This window comes from Acanthopagrus latus, chromosome 7 (assembly GCF_904848185.1).
Source record: "Acanthopagrus latus isolate v.2019 chromosome 7, fAcaLat1.1, whole genome shotgun sequence".
NCBI lineage: Eukaryota > Metazoa > Chordata > Actinopteri > Spariformes > Sparidae > Acanthopagrus > Acanthopagrus latus.
Window position 1 is genome coordinate 392,258 of NC_051045.1, and position 24,108 is coordinate 416,365.

Sequence of the window (24,108 nt, forward strand, 5' to 3'; positions counted from 1 at the left end):
AGGACTTCAGGAGGTCTCCAGTAGGACTCCAGGAGGACCCCAGGACGACTCCAGGAGCTCTCCAGGATAACAGAAGCAGAGTGAAACGCTGATCAGCTGTGAGGCATGTGAGCTGATCACGGATGTATCGATCTGATCAGACGCGCTCATGCACACACACGCTCTTACTTTTCCTCTCCTCGTACATCTCCGCTGCTTCTCTCTCAGCTCCGAGCACCGACGACCATCTTCTATCGATCCGTACTTGGATCAGTTTCCGGTCACTTCGATCTTTAGCAGCTGCTCTTCATTCACAAACTCCTTCACTCCCAAAGTCCATCAGGATCAATGGACGCACCTCAGCTGATCAACTCAGCGACTCGTCGATTGATCGATTATCATCCAAACGGAGTGAAAAAGTGAGAAGAAGTTAAATAAATCCAGAGAAAAGCGACGAGATGGATTCTGCTTCTTTCTCAGCTTCACTTCACTAATCTGTCTCTCTCTCTGTCTCTCTCTCTCCCTCAGTTGGGGATTAAACAGAGAGAATCGGGCGCGTGTTAAAGGGGAGGTCAGCTGAGAATTAAAGGCGCAGAGAGAAAAACGAGAAATCTGCTCTGAAACATGAACATCATTTTATTTTTATTGTGATGCAATGAAACCATATAATTATTGATCATTCTGTTATTTTCTGTCAGACAGAAACTGAATAAAGATTTAAACTTGCTTGAAAAGAAGATGTGTTTGATGTTTTTGCAGCTTCAACAAAGGAATCACCTTCAGGAACCAGCAGCCTGTGGACCAATCAGCTGCCTCTATGTACATAGCTACATTAACCTGCTCTGAGTGAGCACCTGTGATGTGATGTCACTTCCTGCTCTGTGTGAAACAAACCCGTCCATCACTGAGACAAACAGACTCCATGTTTCTACTCAAAGACAGAAAGAAGTTCATGTAGAACATTTGCTGAATTAACAAGAAGGTCCAAATAATGCAGAATGAGTCAGAGACAGAGTTTCACAGAGTTTATAAAGTGTCTCCAACTCAACAACTCACTAAACTGACACATTTGTTAAGGGAGTCTGGGGACTTTCTCCACGGGGACAAAGAAGTCGCCTATATTGTTCCTGTTTAGTGTCTTTGTAACATGTGACATGTGTAGATCAATAACATGTTTCTTCTTTCATAAATGGAGTGTAAATGGTGAAATCAGTGTAAACAGTGTGTTCAAACAGCTGATCAATGTTGGCAGGTAAGACTTTAGCACTTTAGCCACAGAAGCAGACAGGCTGGTACAGACATGCTGCCACAAACTGACACTTTTTACAAGGAGACAAACAACTTCAGCTGAAACATTTAATGCTGAATTTACAACAAGGACACAATGAGTCAGAATCTGTCAGAGACACAGTTTCATAATGTTTATAATGTTTGTTTTAACTCAACAACTCTTAAAATCAAAATCACCACATTTGTTAATGGAGTCTGGTGATGTTGTGTTACTAGTTCAGTGGTCAGATCAGGTGAGACAGACAGCTGCTGCCTTCTTCCTCTTCTCAGTCTTCTTCCTCTTCTCAGTCTTCTTCCTCTTCTCAGTCTTTTCTCTGATCGTCTCCGTGTGTCTCTGAGTCGTCTCATCTCATCTCATCTGTCGTCACAATGTGCTTCAAGGTAAATTAAAGCTTTAAGAGTCAGATGATGAGACACTGACCTTCACTGAGACGCAGGTTACACACACACACACACACACACACACACACACACACACACACACACACACACACACACACACACACACACACGCACACACACACACAGGTCAGCGTAATCTGTTGGTTGATGAAGTCTTGATGTTCAGTTTTCAGAACAAAGTCAAGAACCTGAAGCTCAGCTCCTGCTAAATCCTCACAGTGACTCCATGTGTCACTCTGGATCAGGTTGTGACTCTGGACCAGGTTTTGATCTGGACCAGGTTTTGATCTGGACCAGGTTTTGATCTGACCCAGGTTTTGATCTGGACCAGGTTTTGATCTGACCCAGGTTTTGATCTGGACCAGGTTTTGATCTGGACCAGGTTTTGATCTGGACCAGGTTTTGATCTGGACTAGGCTTTGACACAGGACCCACAGTAACTCACTCTGTCTGTCTCACTGATGGACAGACCACCACCCCCTGCTGGTCTCGGGATATTTCCAGATTTAGAGCTTGGCTGTGTCTTTATGGTGTGTTCAAGTGCAGCTGTTCGGTCGGGACACAGGAGATGTGAGGTGTTGACACAGTTGGACCTGGTGGCTGCTCGTCCTCTGGTGTCAGTTTGGTCGGCCGGGCCTGAAAGTTGGACTCCGGTCCATCGAGTGTGGACAGACTGTATTCACACAGCGGCCATTTTCCTCTGATGTCACAGTGGGACGTATTGATCTGCTGTGTATAAATGTAGAGAACAGCTTCCTGACTGATCAGCAGCTCCTCGGACACTCAACACCTGGAGGGAAATCAGGCCCTTTCAAAGTAAAACAACATATTTTTAACCCAAGCATTTCCTGGCTAACAATAGTGTTTGACATTGGACTCTTCATCCTCCTCTTCATCTCTCTCTCTATATCAAACCAACATGTTCCTTTCATTCTTTACCTCCTGTTTCCACCCTCTCCTCCTCCTACTGCCTGTATTTTTCCTCCTTGTACAGTCTTCCTCTCCTCCACCACTTCCCCCCGTCTGTCTGTCTGTCTGTCTGACAGACAAAAGCTCTTTCTGACTCCATCAGATCAGAGATGGGAGGATGCAGGGTGTGTGTGTGTGTGTGTGTGTGTGTGTGTGTGCGTGTGTGTGTGTGTGTCTAAGCTGTATATTAAGCCGTTCATAATCCCGCTGCAGAGGATTTACCTCTTTCTCTCTTTTCTCTCGTTGTCAATTCTGTCAAAATAAAACATAAAATAAAACAAAAGTCTTTTTTACTTTCATCTTCTTGTTTTAATTTTCTCTCTTTGTCTTTGGTTCTTCAGTCTTCACACGCTGACCTCAGGTCTGTAGCTGAGATCTGATATATGTTACACAGATATTCTTTAAAAAACAAACTTGTGATTGGTGTCTGCTTCTTGTCCTTATTGATCCTGTTGTGGCACACACATGTTTTTCAGTGAGATCAGTGATCAATATGATGATCATCAACACGTGAGACAGTCCTGTCCTCTCTTTCCATCATAATTCCAGCTCTCCTTTTTCTCTCCCATGATCCTCTCTGGATGATGTCATTGGTCAGACAGACAGCGCTCTGCTGCCTCCTGTTGGATGAACAAAGGGTTACAGTGAGGAGGAAGAGGAGGAGGAGGAGGAGGAAGAGGAGGAGAAGCAGGAGGATGGAGAGAAGAAGACGTGAAGAAATAAGAATTTCTTGTTACTTCTACTTCATTTCATTCAACACAATGACTTACTCAGATTATTAATCATATATGTAATGAAGCCATGATGATGATGTCATTACAGTGACACGTCTCTCAGCTGATGATGAACACATGAACACATGATTTAAGTCCTTTTACTTTTCGTACTTGTTTGTTTTGATCCTGATACTTAAAGCCTGAAACACACTGGCCCGACGGCTGGCCGTCTGAGGTGTTCGTTGAGACTCGGACGAGTTCGGGAACAAATCTGTTCCGTGTGTTCAGCGGCGTTCGAAAGTTCTAGAGCGGCGTGTGATGCTTCTGGTCCGATTCAACACGCGAAGTCTGACAACGTTGGCTGTCGGAGCCATCGGATTGGTTGGTTTGAGTCTGGGCTGTGTGTGAGGGGCTTCAGTGAAATATCGACTTTCACTTATAACAGTGTGTGTGTGTGTGTGTGTGTGTGTGTGTGTGTGTGTGTGTGTGTGTGTGTGTGTCTCCCTGGAGATCTCCACCACAGTAACTGAGGAATTATTGATCAGAGACTCTCTGAATGTCTCCATGCAGCTCGTCTGCTGAAATCACAACCTGATTTAAACAAACCTTATTTACACCTTTAATAATCTTCACTGTGGCTGCTGAGCTAACAGTGTTAGCGTGCAGCCTGTCTGAGTGCAGGAGCTGGACTGAGTGAGGAGGAGTTGAGGAGGAGCTGAGGAGGAGTTGAGGAGGAGCTGAGGAGGAGCTGAGGAGGAGTTGAGGAGGAGCTGAGGAGGAGCTGAGGAGGAGCTGAGGAGGAGTTGAGGAGGAGCTGAGGAGGAGTTGAGGAGGAGCTGAGGAGGAGCTGAGGAGGAGCTGAGGAGGAGCTGAGGAGGAGTTGAGGAGGAGCTGAGGAGGAGCTGAGGAGGAGTTGAGGAGGAGCTGAGGAGGAGCTGAGGAGGAGCTGAGGAGGAGCTGAGGAGGAGTTGAGGAGGAGCTGAGGAGGAGCTGAGGAGGAGTTGAGGAGGCCCACCTGACAGACGCTCCGGGACTCCGACCGGGCCGGGACACTGAGGAAACAGCCTCTGAACATGGGACGCTGCTCTACCAACTGATGCTGGTTGTTCTGTTCTGTTGAATGCCTTCAGGTGTGCACTGATCTGTGAACAGCAGTCATGTCCACCCAGATACACACAGTCGCCAACACACACTAAGTTTACAGGACGTTGGAAGAAGTTGGACTATTATGTCAATCTGACTGAAACCGAACTTTTCAGTCCATTCGAACGTGTCAGTCATATTAAATGGATTTCCTCACAGTCGCACTAACACGTCCAGATAATGTGGCTGGAAGCCGATTACATGTACAGTATGTGTATGTATTTCATATATACATCCTAGTCAGACCAGAACCAGCCTCTGAGTTCTGCATATGCATTACAGTTCCCACACTGCTGGCAGAAATCTGTAGCAGGAAGTCATGAAAGACAAAAGAAGAAGAAGACGGTATCAATATAACGAGTGCTAGAGCAAGAAATACACTCATCTGTTCATTCTGCAGCTCGATTCTTCTTCTGAACTTGTTTGGTATGTGACGTATTGGGTCGACTGGATGACGGTCCAGTAGCAACTAACTGAACTGGTGCATATCACCTGCTACTGTGGTGAGTCAAACACATTCTGTCAAGAAATCAGTTCTGACCTGGTGCTTGTATCCTGAGACGATGGCAGCACAATCAAACGACCTGATGGAGCTCCGGGCCAGACGAGGTGGCAAAGTTACTCATGAGCTTTGAAAAGACACGTCTGGTGTTAACATCAGAATCAGAATCAGAATCAGAATCAGAATCAGAAAAGCTTTATTGCCAAGTATGATTTTACACATACGAGGAATTTGTTGTGGTGATGTTGGTGCATGTATCAAATAACTATTGAGTGAAAATATAACAAATTAACAATATAAACAATTTAAAGAATAGAAAATATAACAAATTAACAATATAAACAATTTAAAGAATAGAAAATATAACAAATTAACAATATAAACAATTTAAAGAATAGAAAATATAACAAATTAACAATATAAACTATTTTAAAAAGTAGAAAATATGACTATATAATATAAATATAAATATATATATACACATTCTGTTTTTTGGTAAAAGGAGCAGACCAGCTGGCAGTGAACAATTACAAGAATGATGTGCAAATGAAAATGTGCAAATGAACAGGATGTTCAAGGTGAGCGTTAATGTAACGCATAGAGTTATGGTGCTGTCAGTGTGACAGTAGAGTCAGTGGTAGAGGTGGAGTGTGAGGAGTGTCAGGGGGGATTCAGGCCTTGTTGATAAGGCTGACAGCAGACGGGAAGAAACTGTTCTTGTGGCGTGAGGTTTTGGTCCTGATGGACCGCAGCCTCCTGCCAGAGGGGAGTGTCTCAAAGAGTTTGTGACCGGGACGGAAGGGATCAGCAACAATCTTTCCTGCACGCCTCAGGGTCCTGGAGGTGTACAGGTCCTGAAGAGACAGAGGGTGATGGGGGCAGGTGAGGCTGAGTTCTTCCTGTAGTCTACAACCATCTCCACTGTCTTTAGAGCATTGAGCTCTAGGCTGTTCTGGTTACACCAGGTCACCAGGTGGTCAACCTCCCACCTGTAGGCGGACTCGTCACCATCAGAGATGAGTCCGATGAGGGTGGTGTCGTCCGCAAACTTCAGGAGCTTGACGGACTGGTGACTGGAGGTGCAGCTGTTGGTGTACAGGGAGAAGAGCAGAGGAGAAAGAACACAGCCCTGGGGGGATCCGGTACTGATAGTCTGAGACACATCCAGCTGCTCTCTTAACTTTCTCTTCAGCAGAGACACCAGAACTTTGCTTTTCCTTTTCAAGGTTGCCATTGATAAGTTGATAAGTTAGTGAAGATACTGCGACACTTCCTGTGGTAGTAGATTGGTGGATTCTGTCCCTCAGGAATGACATTTGCTATCTCTAAAATTGTTGCATGATTCTGTATCTGAGCTGCCCTGAGCAGAGTTTTCCAGGAGTCAATATCCTGAAGTGAAACCAGCTTCTCTCTATCATCAGAGCAGTGGATAATGCATCAGGTTGCTTTGGTTGTGGACTGTTATTAACTTGCTCACTGGTGGCCGTGATCATTCAGTTTAACTAAAACATCAGAAACCATAAATCAAAATGAATCGTGACTAATGTCTTAACATGTAGCCTCCATTAACAGCTTATTTAATGTAAACTTGGTACTTTTGATATATTTATTATATTTTCCACCACTACTACTTACCATAGTAGATAATTATATAACAACTATGGACCGCATCACAAACTATGTTCAGAATGCACATGACTTGACATATGCTCACCATTAGATTGGTTCAATTGAGACAGTAAAACAAGTGTCAGGTCACTTATTAAACTAAAAACTAACACTGAGTTATCTGTCAAATGAAAGATGACATAATAAAATCAACAGCAGTTAACTGGAAACACTGGAAACAATGCACAAACTATTTAAACACACAACTGGTGCAGTTAAAGATGCTGCTTATGGAGTTCTGATGGAATAAAGAAGGAGTGAAGATATTTAATCATTTATCAGATTTGGTCATAGTTTTCTGTCCGTCTAATATAAGGCTGAAAATGACCCTCTCAGAATGAAATAATATGGATAAATAAAAAAAAGAATTAAAAATTAGAAGTTTGAAGAGCTCCAGTGTCCACTGTACTTATCACACATATAGTCAGAATGGCTTGAATGAAAAGCTCTGAGCCCCTTAAAATGCTACCAAACACAATAATATTGGAAAATGAGCCAAAACAAAGATATGCACCAGTGTCTAACAATCATTTTTTCAATGGGGGAGGGTAACTTCAACAGCTGATAACACTAATTTAGCTGTGACTCAGGAAGGGTCATCACACCAACATGGAAGAGGCCTTCAGGAGTGGGGACAAAGACAGATTCAAAGAGGCGAAGTACAAGTTTAGCAAGGCGGTGAAAGAGGCTAAATGACAGTACTCTGAGAAGCTCCAACACCAGTTCTCAGCTACCGACTCTGCGTCTGTCTGGAAAGGGCTCAGGCAGATCACCAACTACAAGCCTAAAGCCCCCCACTCCATTAACGACCGACGCCTAGCCAACGACCTGAACGAGTTCTACTGCCGCTTTGAAAGACAAAGGGACAGTCCTGACCCCCCCCCCTCCCAGTGACGACTCTTTCCATCCATGAGAGGGACGTCAACAAACTCTTCAAGAGACAGAACCTCCGGAAAGCTGCTGGACCGGATTCGGTCTCCCCATCCTCCCTGAAGCACTGTGCTGACCAGCTGTCCCCAGTGTTCACAGACATTTTTAACACCTCACTGGAGACCTGTCACGTGCCAGCCTGCTTCAAGACCTCAACCATCATCCCTGTCCCCAAGAAGCCAAGGACCACCGGACTTAACGACTTCAGACCCGTCGCCCTGACCTCTGTGGTCATGAAGTCCTTCGAGCGCCTTGTGCTCTCTCACCCCATGGACATCACCGGCCCTCTCCTGGACCCCCTGCAGTTTGCCTACAGAGCCAACAGGTCTGTAGACGATGCTGTCAACCTGGCCCTCCACTATATCCTCCAGCACCTGGACTCTACAGGAACCTACGCCAGGATCCTGTTTGTGGATTTCAGCTCTGCTTTCAACACCATCATCCCAGCTCTGCTACAGGAGAAGCTCTCCCAGCTGAACGTGCCTGACTCCACCTGCAGGTGGATTACTGACTTCCTGTCTGACAGGAAACAGTGTGTAAGCTGGGAAAACACATCTCCGATGCACAGACTATCAGTACCGGATCCCCCCAGGGCTGTGTTCTTTCTCCTCTGCTCTTCTCCCTGTACACCAACAGCTGCACCTCCAGTCACCAGTCCGTCAAGCTCCTGAGATGTCTGTGATGATGCTGCTGAAGCCCAGTATGAAGCTGCTGTAAACAGTCATTCGACGAGCTATTCCAGCTCATCAGGGTGGAGCGTTGTCAATCCTAAAGTGATGTTAATGACTGATCTCACATCTAGACTGGTTGCTTCAGTGAACTCCAAAGGAAATATCCAAGTCAAGGAATCAGCCAAAAAATACACAAGACAAAAGCTGGATAGTGAGTTTGGTGGAGTCCTGCACATCTTCCCTGATGATAATGGAAAACTCCTCCTCTACCCAGATAACCTGTCCATGTCAAATCAAACCACAGTCACAAATATAGGAAAAGTATTGGAAAAGATGCGACAGCCACAGTGGCCATTAAATTGAGAGCAGACATAAAGAGTGAGGATATTCCTCAAGCCTGGCCTGGTGGCACACCACGGGTAGAATGTCGCTCAGTGTCTGCCTTCGCTATTTAAAGTGAAACTCTCGCCAAAATGCAACCTCAGCTTTTTCTGTGAATGTATACAAGTCAAACCTTCATGTAAAAGCAGAATTACAATGAAAGAGGCACTTTTAAGATTTACTTTATTTTCGTTTGCGGGTCAAACTCATTTTCAGTGGGAGTGCTACGGGCACTTTTACGATTGCATCAAAATCTGTATTTTAAAACAGTAAGAAGTCTGGACACAACATGAAACTGTGCTGGTAGCATCACCAGGGTCTCTACACATGAACACCAGCACTGACAACATTGTTTGTGTACACAGAGTTTATTAAAAAGAAAGTTCTTGTATTTTGTGTCTCTGATGTTTCTTGATGCCGTCGTCTGCTGACAGAGACTGAAAAGTGTCTCAGAGTGGACGACATGTTGGAGCTGAAAGACACTGAGAGTAAAGAACGAGTCTTCAGTCACGTCTGACAGAGAACGCAGCACCATCAGCAAACGTGTCGTCCAGTCCAACATGTGTTCAGCTGAACTGTGTGTGTAAAATCACTCCATCTGAGTCATGACGCAACCTGAAACACACACATCAAACACACACGTTCAGATTCAGTCTCACAGATCGTTATCCTTGATAATCATCCAGAACGATCGTCCATAAATCCACTCACACATCGCAGAACGACTCTGCACTGCAGCTGCTGAGCTAACAGTGTTAGCTCCATCACAGGTCGCAGGTGTAGATCTGGTCTGAGATCAGTTAGTGATGTGTTGAGGAGGAGAGGAGGACTGAGTGAAATGTTCCTTGTATCAGCTGGATTGCAGCGTGTGATTATAATGACGTCATAACTGATTACAGAGAAATGTTGGATTTGTTTTCATTTTAACATTTTAAATCCTCCATCTGTTGTTTCCTCATCCTGATCATTCACATCAGTTCAATATTCAGTCGTGACTGCAGAAAGACGTTCTTGTGTCGGATACAGCTGAACTCTGATGTCCTCTCTCCGACTCTGAGTCACGTTTCCACCGCTGTCTTCCTGCAACATGTCAGTGAGACGAGTCCTGAGCCGGACTGAAGGATCTTCTCTCGGACCTGCAGCTCTCTGGCCTCTGTGCTGCAGGAACATCCTCAGCCTTCAGACACAAACGCCTTCACAGGAAGTAACTGCAGCTGGGCAGATCCACAGCACCGACTTAAACTGTTGCTGAGTTTGAGTCATTCAGCACTTTCTGATCCAACGACCTCCTGACCAACATTACTGTCTGTTAGTGACGTTGGTGCAGAAATGATCTCTAACACATCAACACGTCCTGAGTGTCCTACATTCTGTGTTCATCTGTAGGTAGGCCACGGCTCTGACACAGTCACCCAATGCCTTCTCTATGCCCTAATTACCACCTGATATCAACATCCATCCACAGTAACCTGCTCTGAGTGAGCACCTGTGATGTGATGTCACTTCCTGCTCTGTGTGAAACAAACCCGTCCATCACTGAGACAAACAGACTCCATGTTTCTACTCAAAGACAGAAAGAAGTTCATGTAGAACATTTGCTGAATGAACAAGAAGGTCCAAATAATGCAGAATGAGTCAGAGACAGAGTTTCACAGAGTTTATAAAGTGTCTCCAACTCAACAACTCACTAAACTGACACATTTGTTAAGGGAGTCTGGTGCTGCTGTTACTGGTTCATGATGTCTGATCACTGATCTATACATTCAGTCTGTATGTTACTGTGTCAGTGCTGCAACTGAGGACTGAATCTAATCATATCATCATAACACACACACACACAAACACGCAAACACACACACACACACACACACACACACACACACACACACACACACACACACACACACACACAGTGATGTCAGCCCAACCCTGAATACCCCCATCATCCCTGACTCCTCCCTCTGAAGGTGGAGCTCTCTCTCTCAACTTCCTTCCTTTTTCCTTCCTGGTGCCCCGCCCCCCCTCCACACACACACACACACACACACACACACACACACATTTCCTTCATCATCACCCTCTTTCCTTATTGCCTCTCTGAGAGAGAGAGAGAGAGAGAGAGAGAGAGAGAGAGAGACATTAACTCGTCCCTGTGTAGTAAAGCTCCATTAAGCTGCTGCAGCTACCTGCGGGCATCACACACACACACACACGCAGCGCGCGTGCGCGCGACTGTGCATGTGCGTGATCTTCCACCTTTCAGCGCTTTGCATTTTTTACCTGCAGTGGACATCACGCACTGTCACGCGTGCACGCACCCCTGTCCGCGCACACTCGCGCAGGCACGCAGCAGCACCGAGGGAGCGATCAATACACTAAAAGCCCGGAGAGGATAAAGCGAAGCGGAGGAGCGGCAGGGAGGAGAACCGGAGGAGAACCGGAGGAGAACCGGAGGAACAGGCAGGAATAATGAAGGTAACGAACCCGCGAGGACCCGCTCTGTGCTCACCGTGTGTGGCACGCGGCACCGGGCGCGTTCTGACCGACAGACCCGGTTTGTCTGCAGGTACAAACGGCGCTGTCAGCACATTCACACCGACACATGCTGCTGCTGCCCGTGCACAGCCGCCGCGGAGGCTCGGTCCATCCTCCACCAGAACCACCGTGTGTGTGTGTGTGTGTGTGTGTGTGTGTGTGTGTGTGTGTATGTGTGTGTACCTGAAGGTCTCATCTGTCACCGTGTAAAACCACAACTGTAAACGACCAGCTGCTCTGGGATCAGTGTGAGTGAACGGAGGTGACACCGTGTGTGTGTGTGTGTGTGTGTGTGTGTGTGTGTGTGTGTGTGTGTGTGTGTGTGTTTACATGGGGGAGCTGCGCTATAGAAGCTGCTCTTTGTCTGCTGTGACCGTCTGTAATGAATGGCAGCAGGAGGAGCTGAAGGAGGAGAGGAGGAGGTGTGTGTTCGCGGTACATGTTGTGTTTATCTCATTGAAGGAGGTGTTGTAGTCCTGAGGAGCAGCTCGTTAACGAAGGTCTAAACCACTAAGAGGATGAAGAGGAGGTGCTGTGTGTTACTATAGAGGAGGAGGTGCTGTGTTACTATAGAGGAGGAGGTGCTGAGTGTTACTATAGAGGAGGAGGTGCTGAGTGTTACTATAGAGGAGGAGATGCTGTGTGTTACTATAGAGGAGGAGGTGCTGTGTGTTACTATAGAGGAGGAGGTGCTGTGTTACTATAGAGGAGGAGGTGCTGAGTGTTACTATAGAGGAGGAGGTGCTGAGTGTTACTATAGAGGAGGAGGTGCTGTGTGTTACTATAGAGGAGGAGGTGCTGTGTGTTACTATAGAGGAGGAGGTGCTGTGTTACTATAGAGGAGGAGGTGCTGTGTGTTACTATAGAGGAGGAGGTGCTGTGTGTTACTATAGAGGAGGAGGTGCTGTGTGTTACTATAGAGGAGGAGGTGCTGTGTTACTATAGAGGAGGAGGTGCTGTGTGTTACTATAGAGGAGGAGGTGCTGTGTGTTACTATAGAGGAGGAGGTGCTGTGTGTTACTATAGAGGAGGAGGTGCTGTGTTACTATAGAGGAGGAGGTGCTGTGTTACTATAGAGGAGGAGGTGCTGTGTTACTATAGAGGAGGAGGTGCTGTGTTACTATAGAGGAGGAGGTACTGTGTTACTATAGAGGAGGAGGTGCTGTGTGTTACTATAGAGGAGGAGGTGCTGTGTTACTATAGAGGAGGAGGTGCTGTGTGTTACTATAGAGGAGGAGGTGCTGTGTTACTATAGAGGAGGAGGTGCTGTGTGTTACTATAGAGGAGGAGGTGCTGTGTTACTATAGAGGAGGAGGTGCTGTGTGTTACTATAGAGGAGGAGGTGCTGTGTTACTATAGAGGAGGAGGTGCTGTGTTACTATAGAGGAGGAGGTACTGTGTTACTATAGAGGAGGAGGTGCTGTGTGTTACTATAGAGGAGGAGGTGCTGTGTTACTATAGAGGAGGAGGTGCTGTGTTACTATAGAGGAGGAGGTGCTGTGTGTTACTATAGAGGAGGAGGTGCTGTGTGTTACTATAGAGGAGGAGGTGCTGTGTTACTATAGAGGAGGAGGTGCTGTGTGTTACTATAGAGGAGGAGGTGCTGTGTGTTACTATAGAGGAGGAGGTGCTGTATTACTATAGAGGAGGAGGTACTGTGTTACTATAGAGGAGGAGGTGCTGTGTTACTATAGAGGAGGAGGTGCTGTGTGTTACTATAGAGGAGGAGGTGCTGTGTGTTACTATAGAGGAGGAGGTGCTGTGTTACTATAGAGGAGGAGGTGCTGTGTTACTATAGAGGAGGAGGTGCTGTGTTACTATAGAGGAGGAGGTGCTGTGTGTTACTATAGAGGAGGAGGTGCTGTGTTACTATAGAGGAGGAGGTGCTGTGTGTTACTATAGAGGAGGAGGTGCTGTGTGTTACTATAGAGGAGGAGGTGCTGTGTGTTACTATAGAGGAGGAGGTGCTGTGTGTTACTATAGAGGAGGAGGTGCTGTGTGTTACTATAGAGGAGGAGGTGCTGTGTTACTATAGAGGAGGAGGTGCTGTGTGTTACTATAGAGGAGGAGGTGCTGTGTTACTATAGAGGAGGAGGTGCTGTGTGTTACTATAGAGGAGGAGGTGCTGTGTTACTATAGAGGAGGAGGTGCTGTGTGTTACTATAGAGGAGGAGGTGCTGTGTGTTACTATAGAGGAGGAGGTGCTGTGTGTTACTATAGAGGAGGAGGTGCTGTGTGTTACTATAGAGGAGGAGGTGCTGTGTGTTACTATAGAGGAGGAGGTGCTGTGTTACTACAGAGGAGGAGGTGCTGTGTGTTACTATAGAGGAGGAGGTGCTGTGTGTTACTATAGAGGAGGAGGTGCTGTGTGTTACTATAGAGGAGGAGGTGCTGTGTTACTACAGAGGAGGAGGTGCTGTGTGTTACTATAGAGGAGGAGGTACTGTGTGTTACTATAGAGGAGGAGGTGCTGTGTTACTATAGAGGAGGAGGTGCTGTGTTACTACAGAGGAGGAGGTGCTGTGTGTTACTATAGAGGAGGAGGTGCTGTGTGTTACTATAGAGGAGGAGGTGCTGTGTGTTACTATAGAGGAGGAGGTGCTGTGTGTTACTACAGAGGAGGAGGTGCTGTGTGTTACTATAGAGGAGGAGGTACTGTGTGTTACTATAGAGGAGGAGGTGCTGTGTTACTATAGAGGAGGAGGTGCTGTGTTCTGTCGGTCAGCTGTTCACCTGTCAGAGCTGCTGACAGACCTCAGTAGAGAGTGAGAGTATACCTCCACCTCCACCTCCACCTCCACCTCCCACAGCTTCACAGCCTCTCTCAGGAGGAGACGTCCAGCGTCTCAGTCGTCCTCACACAGTTCACAGTTTAAGTTTCTCCTCAGCTAATCACAGCCTGTTCTGGTGATCCGGCTCAGAACCACCTGATGAATGTTACAGAACTGTAAACTAAACTTTGACTTCAAAGCAGCAGAACGTCTGCAGACGTTTGTGACTGAAGTCATAAAAACATCGATCACTTCAACAACGAGCAGCTGCTGCAGACGAGTGATGTCATTCTGTCAGTGTCACTGACGGAGGAGGAGCTCCACCACAGACGCACGGACATGTAGGAGTGACAGTTCTGACAGGTGGAGGCAGCAGCTGTCTGTCTCATCTGATCCAACCACTGAACCAGTAACACATCACCAGACTCCACTAATAAATCAGCTAATTTTAGGAGATGTTGAGTAGCGTAAATCTTTATAACGTAGAGACGAGCAGATCAGAGTAAAGACCAAGAAAAGGAAGAAGACTGAGAAGAGGAAGAAGGCAGCAGCTGTCTGTCTCACCTGATCTGACCACTGAACTAGTAACACAACATCACCAGACTCCATTAACAAATGTGGTGATTTTGATTTTAAGAGTTGTTGAGTTAAAACAAACATTATAAACATTATGAAACTGTGTCTCTGACAGATTCTGACTCATTGTGTCCTTGTTGTAAATTCAGCATTAAATGTTTTAGCTGAAGTTGTTTGTCTCCTTGTAAAAAGTGTCAGTTTGTGGCAGCATGTCTGTACCAGCCTGTCTGCTTCTGTGTCTAAAGTGCTAAAGTCTTACCTGCCAACATTGATCAGCTGTTTGAACACACTGTTTACACTGATTTCACCATTTACACTCCATTTATGAAAGAAGAAACATGTTATTGATCTACACATGTCACATGTTACAAAGACACTAAACAGGAACAATATAGGCGACTTCTTTGTCCCCGTGGAGAAAGTCCCCAGACTCCCTTAACAAATGTGTCAGTTTAGTGAGTCGTTGAGTTGGAGACACTTTATAAACTCTGTGAAACTCTGTCTCTGACTCATTCTGCATTATTTGGACCTTCTTGTTCATTCAGCAAATGTTCTACATGAACTTCTTTCTGTCTTTGAGTAGAAACATGGAGTCTGTTTGTCTCAGTGATGGACGGGTTTGTTTCATACAGAGCAGGAAGTGACATCACAGGTTTATGATGCTGTAAACAGGTTAACTATTGTAGTGTGTGTGTCCGTGTGTGTGAGGTGTGAATGTGTTCAGGTTAATATTTATCCAGCACTGCAGCAGGTGACTGAACACACTGAAACACAACAGCTCAGAGGAATGTCCTGAAAGTCAACAAGAGAACAAATGAACTGATGTGAGAGCTCACACACACACACACACACACACACACACACACACACACACACACACTGACATGATGAACAGGAGTCACTGAGACGTTCACAGATATTTTCTTAGTAAAAAGAACTGTGATAGAGTTAGTCAACATGTTTGCAGCTGCCATGTGATCAGAGCTTTCCCTCACATGTTAGCCTAGCTTAGCATAAAGACTGAAAGGGGGGAACAGCTCTCTGCCTGAAGACTGCAAACTGTGTCTGATGAGGTGAATGAAGAGGCAAGCAGGTGAAGATGAGAGAGGAAACCACAGAAGAAGTGAGGGAGGTTTTCTCCAGAGTCAGCACATCCTGCACTGATGAGGAGGATCAGTGTCGGCTTCATCTCCTCGTTGTGATGGATAGATTTCTCACTGACTGTAGATGTGATCAGGAGGTTTGTGTGATCGCAGCTCTGTTCAGAAACAGTGAATCTGTTCTGTCAGCAGCTTCAGTCTCTGCAGTCTGACTCAGCTGATGTAGATCGTTCAGACTGAACGGGTCGACCACACGCTGCTGCTGCTGCTGCTAACACTAACGTTCATGCTAACGCCGCTGCCACCACCAGTGCTGCAGCTTTAGTCTCAATCAGGAAACAACTGCTGTGGAGTATTCTAGGAAAATACTTGAGGACAGCCTCACCAGAGGAGTTTGAAATGTCTGGATTGTTAATGTAAATATAAAAATTCAGCATGCTGTTATCTCTAAATTCTGTTTCCCACATACTGAGTTTTAAAGTAACATTATGTAGAAGTTGGTGTTCTGGGTGATGAACCACTTCCGCAGGTTCTGAGTGAAAATGATGATCATGATAGTAACCTGGTTCTGATGGTTGGTAGATGGTTGTTTGACAGTTGGCTGATGGTTGTGATGGTTGTTCATTAGTTGATGGTTTGTTGTTTGATTGTTGTTTGATGGTTGTTTGTTGGTTGGTTGGTTGATGGTTGTTTGTTGGTTGATGGTTGTTTGTTGGTTGATGGTTGGTTGGTTGATGGTTGTTTGTTGGTTGATGGTTGTTTGTTGGTTGATGGTTGGTTGGTTGATTGTTGTTTGATGGTTGTTTGTTGTTTGATGGTTGTTTGTTGGTTGGTTGGTTGATGGTTGTTTGTTGGTTGATGGTTGTTTGTTGGTTGATGGTTGTTTGTTGGTTGATGGTTGTTTGTTGGTTGATGGTTGTTTGTTGGTTGATGGTTGTTTGTTGGTTGATGGTTGGTTGATTGATGGTTGTTGTTTGGTTGATGGTTGCTTGACGGTTGGTGTAAAAGACAAGGCAGACTGTGATTTGTGTCCACATGTTTACATGTTTCCTGTAAAGGACGGTCAGGTAGGGAGGGGCTTGTTGAGGATATTGATTGGTGCTTATAGTCACCAATATCTTTGGTGCAGGATGTGAACAGTGACTGTAGTTATTATGAATAATAAAGTGTTGTCACCTTTGTGCAGATTAAAAACATGACGTCTTAATGACCCGTGTCAGGAGGACCGACCGACCGTCAAACATGGCGGAAGTGTTGTTACCGCAGAGACTCAGTGACTTCTTGACCTTTGACCTGTGGCAGAACAGAACAGAGTCTGATGACATCATGCAAAACTCTGTGGTGATGATGTCATCAGAGGCCGCTCGCTGTGTGTTTATGTGTGTGGGTGAGTGTGTGTGTGTGTGTGTGTGTGTGTGTGTGTGTGTGTGTGTGTGTGTGTGTGCAGACTGATTGAGAGCGACAGCCACTGTCAGAGATGCTCAGTGTTAGCAGACAGGACAAACACACAGAGCTCCTCCTCCTCCTCTTCTTCTTCCTCCTCCTCCTGCTCCTCTTCCTCCTCCTGCTCTTCCTCCTCCTCCTGCTCTTCTTCCTCCTCCTCATCCTCCTGCTCCTCCTCCTGCTTTTCTTCCTCCTCCTCGTCCTCCTCCTCCTGCTCTTCTTCCTCCTCCTTGTCCTCCTCCTCCTGCTCTTCTTCTTCCTCCTCGTCCTCCTCCTGCTCCTCTTCTTCCTCCTCCTCCTGCTCCTCTTCCTCCTCCTGCTCTTCCTCCTCCTCCTCCTCTTCTTCCTCCTCCTTGTCCTCTTCCTCCTCCTCCTGCTCTTCCTCCTCCTCCTGCTCTTCTTCCTCCTCCTCCTCGTCCTCGTCCTTCTCCTCCTGCTCTTCCTCCTCCTCCTGCTCTTCTTCCTCCTCCTCCTCGTCCTCGTCCTTCTCCTCCTGCTCTTCCTCCTCCTCCTGCTCTTCTTCCTCCTCCTCCTCGTCCTCGTCCTTCTCCTCCTGCTCTTCCTCCTCCTCCTGATCCTCACTCACATGTTGCTCTCCTGTCAGGGCGCAGTGACCTCTGACCTCAGAGACAAGTTTTACCATTCAGTTACTTTAATCAGTGATCAGACACAACACGAACCAGAACTGATAGATGGAGATGCTGAATATCTGATAGGTACAGATGTTTAGCCTTTATGCTAAGCTAAGCTAACCAGCTGCTGGCTATGAGAGAGATGTATCACTGACGTACAGAGCGTCAGACAGCATGCTGTCAGAATGTATCCAGATAGCAGAAGGCCAACAGGAGGACAGAACACAAGCAGGATGAACAATGGAGTGAACGCGACATGAGTTTATAAAATGTTTGTTTGTAGTTATTCTCTTTTATTGCTCTTAAATTTAAAGGCAGCTAACTAAATATGATTAATGTGAAAGGGTGATGAGCCTTTTCAGTCCTGGTTTGTTTTATTAGTAGAAAAAGTGAATCCTGAATATTTATTATAGATGATCTTACAGCATGCTTGTGTTTAATAAGCTGGTTGATGAAATAAACTAAACTCAGAGTGTGAACAGCTGACTCAGAGGAAGAGGAGAAGAAGAAGAGCAGGTGTGATGAAGATACGAGGATGTACTTGAGATCTGAGTGGTGGAGATATTCACACTCCTGACTTCAGTAAAAGTACTAATACCTGCACTGCAGATGTTCAGTGGAATGTAGTTAAAGTACTGCCAGGAAAGCAGTGGAGTAAATTACAATATTTGAGAAGTAGAGAATGGCATGAAAGAATTAAAATAAAGTAAAAGTATGTCTAACTTGTATTTCAGTTCAGTGCTGCAGTATAAAGTACTGGATCACATTGTGAACTGTCTCAGGTTGTCGAGTTCCTTTCGGTCTCCTCAGCTGAACCTCTGAGCTCAGACTGTAGCTGGAGGACTGTGATGATTAAACGCTCCGTCGGCTCTCTGCTCGTTAGCTTCAGTCAGCTCTGCGCTGTTACACAGAAGATCTTTGATGTAAAAGACTACAACTCCCAGAGGAGCGTGTGAGACGTGCTGGCTGTGTGTGAAGCTGACAGGTCGGCCTCAGAGACTCATCGCTGCACGATGAAACATAATGAGGTTAAAGAGGATTTTAACTTCTGTCTGCAGAGATAAAATGATTCACTTTGTGACATCATCAAACTGGGACGTTTCAACTCATCCAGTAACGTGTAGGTAGTTTGTAACACAAGCACACTGCTGCAGATGTAAGTTAGCGGGACATGCTACAGCAGCATTAGCTGCACTGTGACGGGCTCAGGAGGCTTCAACTTCCTCTTTCTGTTTCTCTTCTCCTGCACTGATTCGCTCAGCTGAACAGCCAATCAGAGCTCAGCCAACAACAGGTGACTGGAGCCGCCGACGCCCACAGACGACCTCCAGTCTGCTCCGACAGCGTCCTGCTGGCGTGCTGCTCGTCTGACACATGTTTAAAATCATTTTTAAAAATCACATTTTTTTTTTTAAGCAGACTCATCATTTTCCTGTACAACAGGTTCCAAAGTTACTTCTAATGTTCAAGTTGTTCTACAGCAGCGTTCTGACAGATGTGACGCTCTGAACTCCTGATCACAGGATAAACTTTGAGAACATTCAGTATGTAAATAAGTGTAAGTGTAAATAATATAATGTCACTTAACGTCACTGCTGCTTTTAAACACATTTAAGTTGTCATAAACAAACATCTACTGAGTGTTTGTACTTGGTCACCTCCTCTGACATGGAGACCACCTGGAAATTCTCACATCAGTCCATTTATAAACGGGCTCTCTGGTCTGATGGTGTGACGAGCAGCGCTGAAGCTTTTGGGTCCGTTTCAGTGATGGAACCTTTGTATCGTCTGAGTCTGAAGATCTGCAGCCTCATTGGAGACGCTGCAAATATCAGTCATTATCCAGCTGACCACACACACACACACACACACACACACACACACGGAGGATGAAAAATAGGTTACCAACAGTCAGAGAGAAAATCAGTGTGAATGAGGCCACAGTGGAGTGATCATCCGCCCGTACAGCGAGGATCTCTGTCTGTGACGACCCACATCTGACCTGCTGAATATAAATCAGCTACAACGTCCAAAAGTTGGCTCATTAATAATTTGTTTTAATTTGTCTCTGAGCTTTCATTAAACTGGAGTCTTCACTGTAGCTGCTGAGCTAACAGTGTTAGCACCAGCTGGTTGTGATGTGTTCTCTCCTGCAGACTGTGATCACAGCAGATGAGCTGTTGGAGACATCTGAAGGTATTTTTTGGTCTTTTCGTGGTTTTACTGAGAGCAGAGGATGAGAGGAGACGTGAGGGAGGACGGCCTGCAGCACCGGCCACGGGTCGGACTCCAACACTGGGCCACTGCAGGGAGGACGAGGCTCGGTACCAGCTGAGCTGCTGGACGCCCCTTTAAATCAAGTCTCAGCTGCTTCAGATGTTCAGCAGAACGCTGCGGCTCTGTTTGACTGTGAAGCTCCAGAACTGTTCTGTGGACTGGACTGCACTTATTTAGGTGAACTGTTCCTTTAATAGTGAACAACTCCTTATGTTAACTCTATATGATGAACCTGCTCCACTGATGTTCCTTTGAGCAGGTGTTCACAGTATGAAGCTCTCAGCTGATTTGCTGAACTTCTTCTGCTGAGTGACAGCTGTGAGAGCCAATCAGAGTCGACCACAGTGGTTTCTGCCTGTTCGTCCAAATTTACTCACTGAAGGTCACAAACGTTTCACATAGATGTAAAGAGTACAGAAACCACACACACACACATTCCTTCACACAGAGTACATAAAGAGTCCACTCCCTGAACACACTGAGTTACATCATCACAATCTGAACTCTGACCAGTCTTATCAGAGGGCGAGGGACATTAAGACATAACGAGGGAGAGAGAGAGAGATCAACAGAAACACTGATAGTCTGGATATGACAGCTGAACACACACCGACCCATCTGTAGAGGTACCACACACACACACACACACACACACAGTTCATCCTCTTTGATTTATTGAAGTCTTTTATTTTGGCGTGCGAGCGACTGAAGAGAACGAGGTGACAGACAGGAAGTGACAGAGAGAGAGAGAGACGGGCGAGTTAGCTTGTGTTAATGAGGTGTTAATAGCAGCGTGTTGACCGCACGCTGAGACGAGTATCACTGCACTTCCTGTCTCCAACTGACACACAGCGACACGTGTCGTCCCACGAGGACACTTCCTTATCTACTTGTTACCTCACAGGCAGATAAAGAAGTGTCCTAGTGAGGTGACGAGGAGGTAAAGAAGCATCCTAGTGAGGTAACGAGGAGGTAAAGAAGCGTCCTGAGCACTGACAGACTGGGAAGAGAAAACGGCCCTGACACCCACCAGCGGCCCATGGAGGGGACGGGGGGGTACACACACATGCACTAGTGATGGTGAACATAAACTCCTATGCTATAAACAACTGCACCAGAACACGCACATGTCATTGCACAACCGTAATGCATTAAAAAAATTAATAAATCATCAGAGCCAGCTGCTCCATACTAAAAACGTCTTACCATCACTCGTTATCCATGTCTCCGTCCTGTCTCTCTCCAGGTGTGCTGGCTCAGCTTTGTTGCTAACATTAGTGCTAGCAGTATTAGCACTAGTGCTAGCTGAAGCACTTAATTTTAAACACAAATCAGTCAGTTTGCAGCATTTTTCACCGTCAGCCAACAACAGTGCTCTCTGAGATTTCTCTCTCTTTCTCAGCTCCCCTCTCGTCTCTTGATGCCTCGATTCATTTTTTTGCTAGCTTAATCTCAGTCAACTTCCAACTTCCAACAACCTTGAAGACCTGGTCCACTCGATTTAGTCTTGAAATTCCCAGAAGTCATTGCTTCATTTTAATGTCTGCAAACAAATAATCAAATTTAAAAAATGCAGGTAGATTGTTGTTTTATTTCAAACCATGCAAGTTTTTGAACATCTGAATAAGACATTTCGCTACAAAACAATGCAAACAGTTTGTGACTGTAGAGGGTCACCATGACTGTGATATAGAGACTCGTATGTGGTGTATAAATACTGATCAGATTACCACCCTGTGAGTGAGATGGAATTAGATTAATTTGGCTGTCATTTAGCGTAAGAACATTATTGACGGGCCGACAGAAATGATCTTGGGGCCACATGGCTGCAACAGTCATACCGCTCTCTGATTGGTCGACCAGCCCACGCCCGCGGCCCCTCTGGGATCTGCCCAGATTACCAGTCCGTCACTGCTAGGAGACTTCTCTGTCTCTGACGAGGCTACTACAGAGCATCATCTCCTCTTCCTCACAAAGAAGTGTCACTTCTCGTCATTTCCTGACAAGGAAGCTTCTGTTGATTAGACCTTATCTCCTCATTTCCTAAGTCCGAAGCTTCTTCCTCCTGAAGACCATCCCTTCCTGTCTTCCACACTTCCGGTTTGAAGGGCTCCCTCTTCACCTCCTTGATTCCTACCTACACTTCCTCCTTGCTGCATCCCCAGGATACTTTCAGTTCCTAACTCCATCACCAGAAAGCTTCCTTGCTTCCTTATTTCCTTGCCACATTAACTCAGAGGTGTCTTTACTTCCACACTTTCTGAGGAGGAAGCTTTGTCACGCCTTCATGTCCTGGAAAACTTCCCTCCTCCTGTTTTATGTCATCAGTTAAATTTCTATTTAAAGTCTCAGATTGTTGGAAAACGCTGCTCGGGGACGTTGTTGTTTGTTTCTTCTCTGACTCCCACATTCACATATGCTCATCCATATTTAATGCACGATGTCTAGCAGTGTGTGTGTGTGTGTGTGTGTGTGTGTGTGTGCGCACGCTTGTGTGTGTGTGTGTGTGTGCGGCTCCCTGCTGTCTGCCACCATCTGCTCTTCTGTGAGACTGAAGCTGCCGTTGGAGCACAGGAAGCAGTTCTCTGCATCTCTCTGCTGATTAAACATTTCATCTCAGTTTGACGGTTGCTAGGAGACAAATTTGTACAACAGACAGAAATAAAACGTGTCTGTTTCTGAGGTCGACTCACAGTCAGGAGGAAGTCCAAGAGCAGGAAGTCAAAAGATGATGAGTGAGAAAACAAGAAGGTGAGGAGTCGAAGTGTCAGAAATGCTTCCTGGCTCATCAGCGAGGAGGAGAACAAACTTCTTGTTTCAGCTGTGAGGAAGACACGAAAGCTTCAGGACGACTGACGAGAAGATTCATTCTGATTCTGATTTCAAGGTGAAAAAGCTTCCAGGAGTATTCTCACGAACACTGTTTCCCCAAAACACATGAATAATATAAAATATCATTTGATCACGTTAAGGTATCAAATATTTTAGGAGTGAGCAGGTGTTTCTGGGAGTGAGCAGGTGTTTCTGGGTGTGAGCAGGTGTTTCTGGGAGTGAGCAGGTGTTTCTGGGAGTGAGCAGGTGTTTCTGGGTGTGAGCAGGTGTTTCTGGGAGTGAGCAGGTGTTTCTGGGTGTGAGCAGGTGTTTCTGGGAGTGAGCAGGTGTTTCTGGGAGTGAGCAGGTGTTTCTGGGTGTGAGCAGGTGTTTCTGGCTGTGAGCATGTGTTTCTGGGTGTGAGCAGGTGTTTCTGGGTGTGAGCAGGTGTTTCTGACTGTGAGCAGGTGTTTCTGGGTGTGAGCAGGTGTTTCTGGGAGTGAGCAGGTGTTTCTGACTGTGAGCAGGTGTTTCTGGGTGTGAGCAGGTGTTTCTGGGAGTGAGCAGGTGTTTCTGACTGTGAGCAGGTGTTTCTGGGTGTGAGCAGGTGTTTCTGGGTGTGAGCAGGTGTTTCTGGCTGTGAGCAGGTGTTTCTGGGTGTGAGCAGGTGTTTCTGACTGTGAGCAGGTGTTTCTGGGAGTGAGCAGGTGTTTCTGGGAGTGAGCAGGTGTTTCTGGGTGTGAGCAGGTGTTTCTGGGAGTGAGCAGGTGTTTCTGGGTGTGAGCAGGTGTTTCTGGGAGTGAGCAGGTGTTTCTGGGTGTGAGCAGGTGTTTCTGGCTGTGAGCAGGTGTTTCTGGGTGTGAGCAGGTGTTTCTGGCTGTGAGCAGGTGTTTCTGGGTGTGAGCAGGTGTTTCTGGGTGTGAGCAGGTGTTTCTGACTGTGAGCAGGTGTTTCTGGGTGTGAGCAGGTGTTTCTGGGTGTGAGCAGGTGTTTCTGGGAGTGAGCAGGTGTTTCTGGGTGTGAGCAGGTGTTTCTGGGAGTGAGCAGGTGTTTCTGGGAGTGAGCAGGTGTTTCTGGGTGTGAGCAGGTGTTTCTGGCTGTGAGCATGTGTTTCTGGGTGTGAGCAGGTGTTTCTGGGTGTGAGCAGGTGTTTCTGGCTGTGAGCAGGTGTTTCTGGGTGTGAGCAGGTGTTTCTGGGTGTGAGCAGGTGTTTCTGGGTGTGAGCAGGTGTTTCTGGGTGTGAGCAGGTGTTTCTGACTGTGAGCAGGTGTTTCTGGGTGTGAGCAGGTGTTTCTGGGTGTGAGCAGGTGTT

General features: G+C 46.3%; 2 protein-coding genes and 1 long non-coding RNA gene across 10 annotated transcripts in view; 1 reads left to right on the top strand and 2 right to left on the bottom strand.

Moving 5' to 3' along the window:
* Window positions 1-499, bottom strand: part of cacna1fb (calcium channel, voltage-dependent, L type, alpha 1F subunit) — a 39,424-nt gene extending 38,925 nt beyond the window's left edge. For both annotated transcript variants that reach the window (XM_037104601.1, XM_037104599.1), the window contains exon 1: window positions 169-499. In XM_037104601.1, coding sequence (XP_036960496.1) covers window positions 169-187 — 19 coding nt within the window. In that variant the 5' untranslated portion in view covers window positions 188-499. The remainder of the gene's footprint in view (window positions 1-168) is intronic.
* An 8,463-nt stretch (window positions 500-8,962) lies between these two features.
* The window catches only part of LOC119022699, a 36,508-nt gene continuing 21,362 nt past the window's right edge, over window positions 8,963-24,108 (bottom strand). The window contains exon 9 of the long non-coding RNA XR_005076048.1: window positions 8,963-9,266. This is a non-coding gene — a long non-coding RNA (uncharacterized LOC119022699). The remainder of the gene's footprint in view (window positions 9,267-24,108) is intronic.
* The window catches only part of magixa (MAGI family member, X-linked a), a 40,406-nt gene continuing 27,031 nt past the window's right edge, over window positions 10,734-24,108 (top strand). The window contains exon 1 of one of the 7 annotated variants that reach the window (XM_037103883.1): window positions 10,734-11,126. The gene's annotated coding sequence lies outside the window, so the exon portion shown is untranslated. Of the gene's footprint in view, window positions 11,127-20,539; window positions 20,612-22,853; window positions 22,873-24,108 lie in introns of those variants that run through there. The other 6 variants (XM_037103881.1, XM_037103880.1, XM_037103879.1 and 3 more) reach the window with 6 other exon arrangements.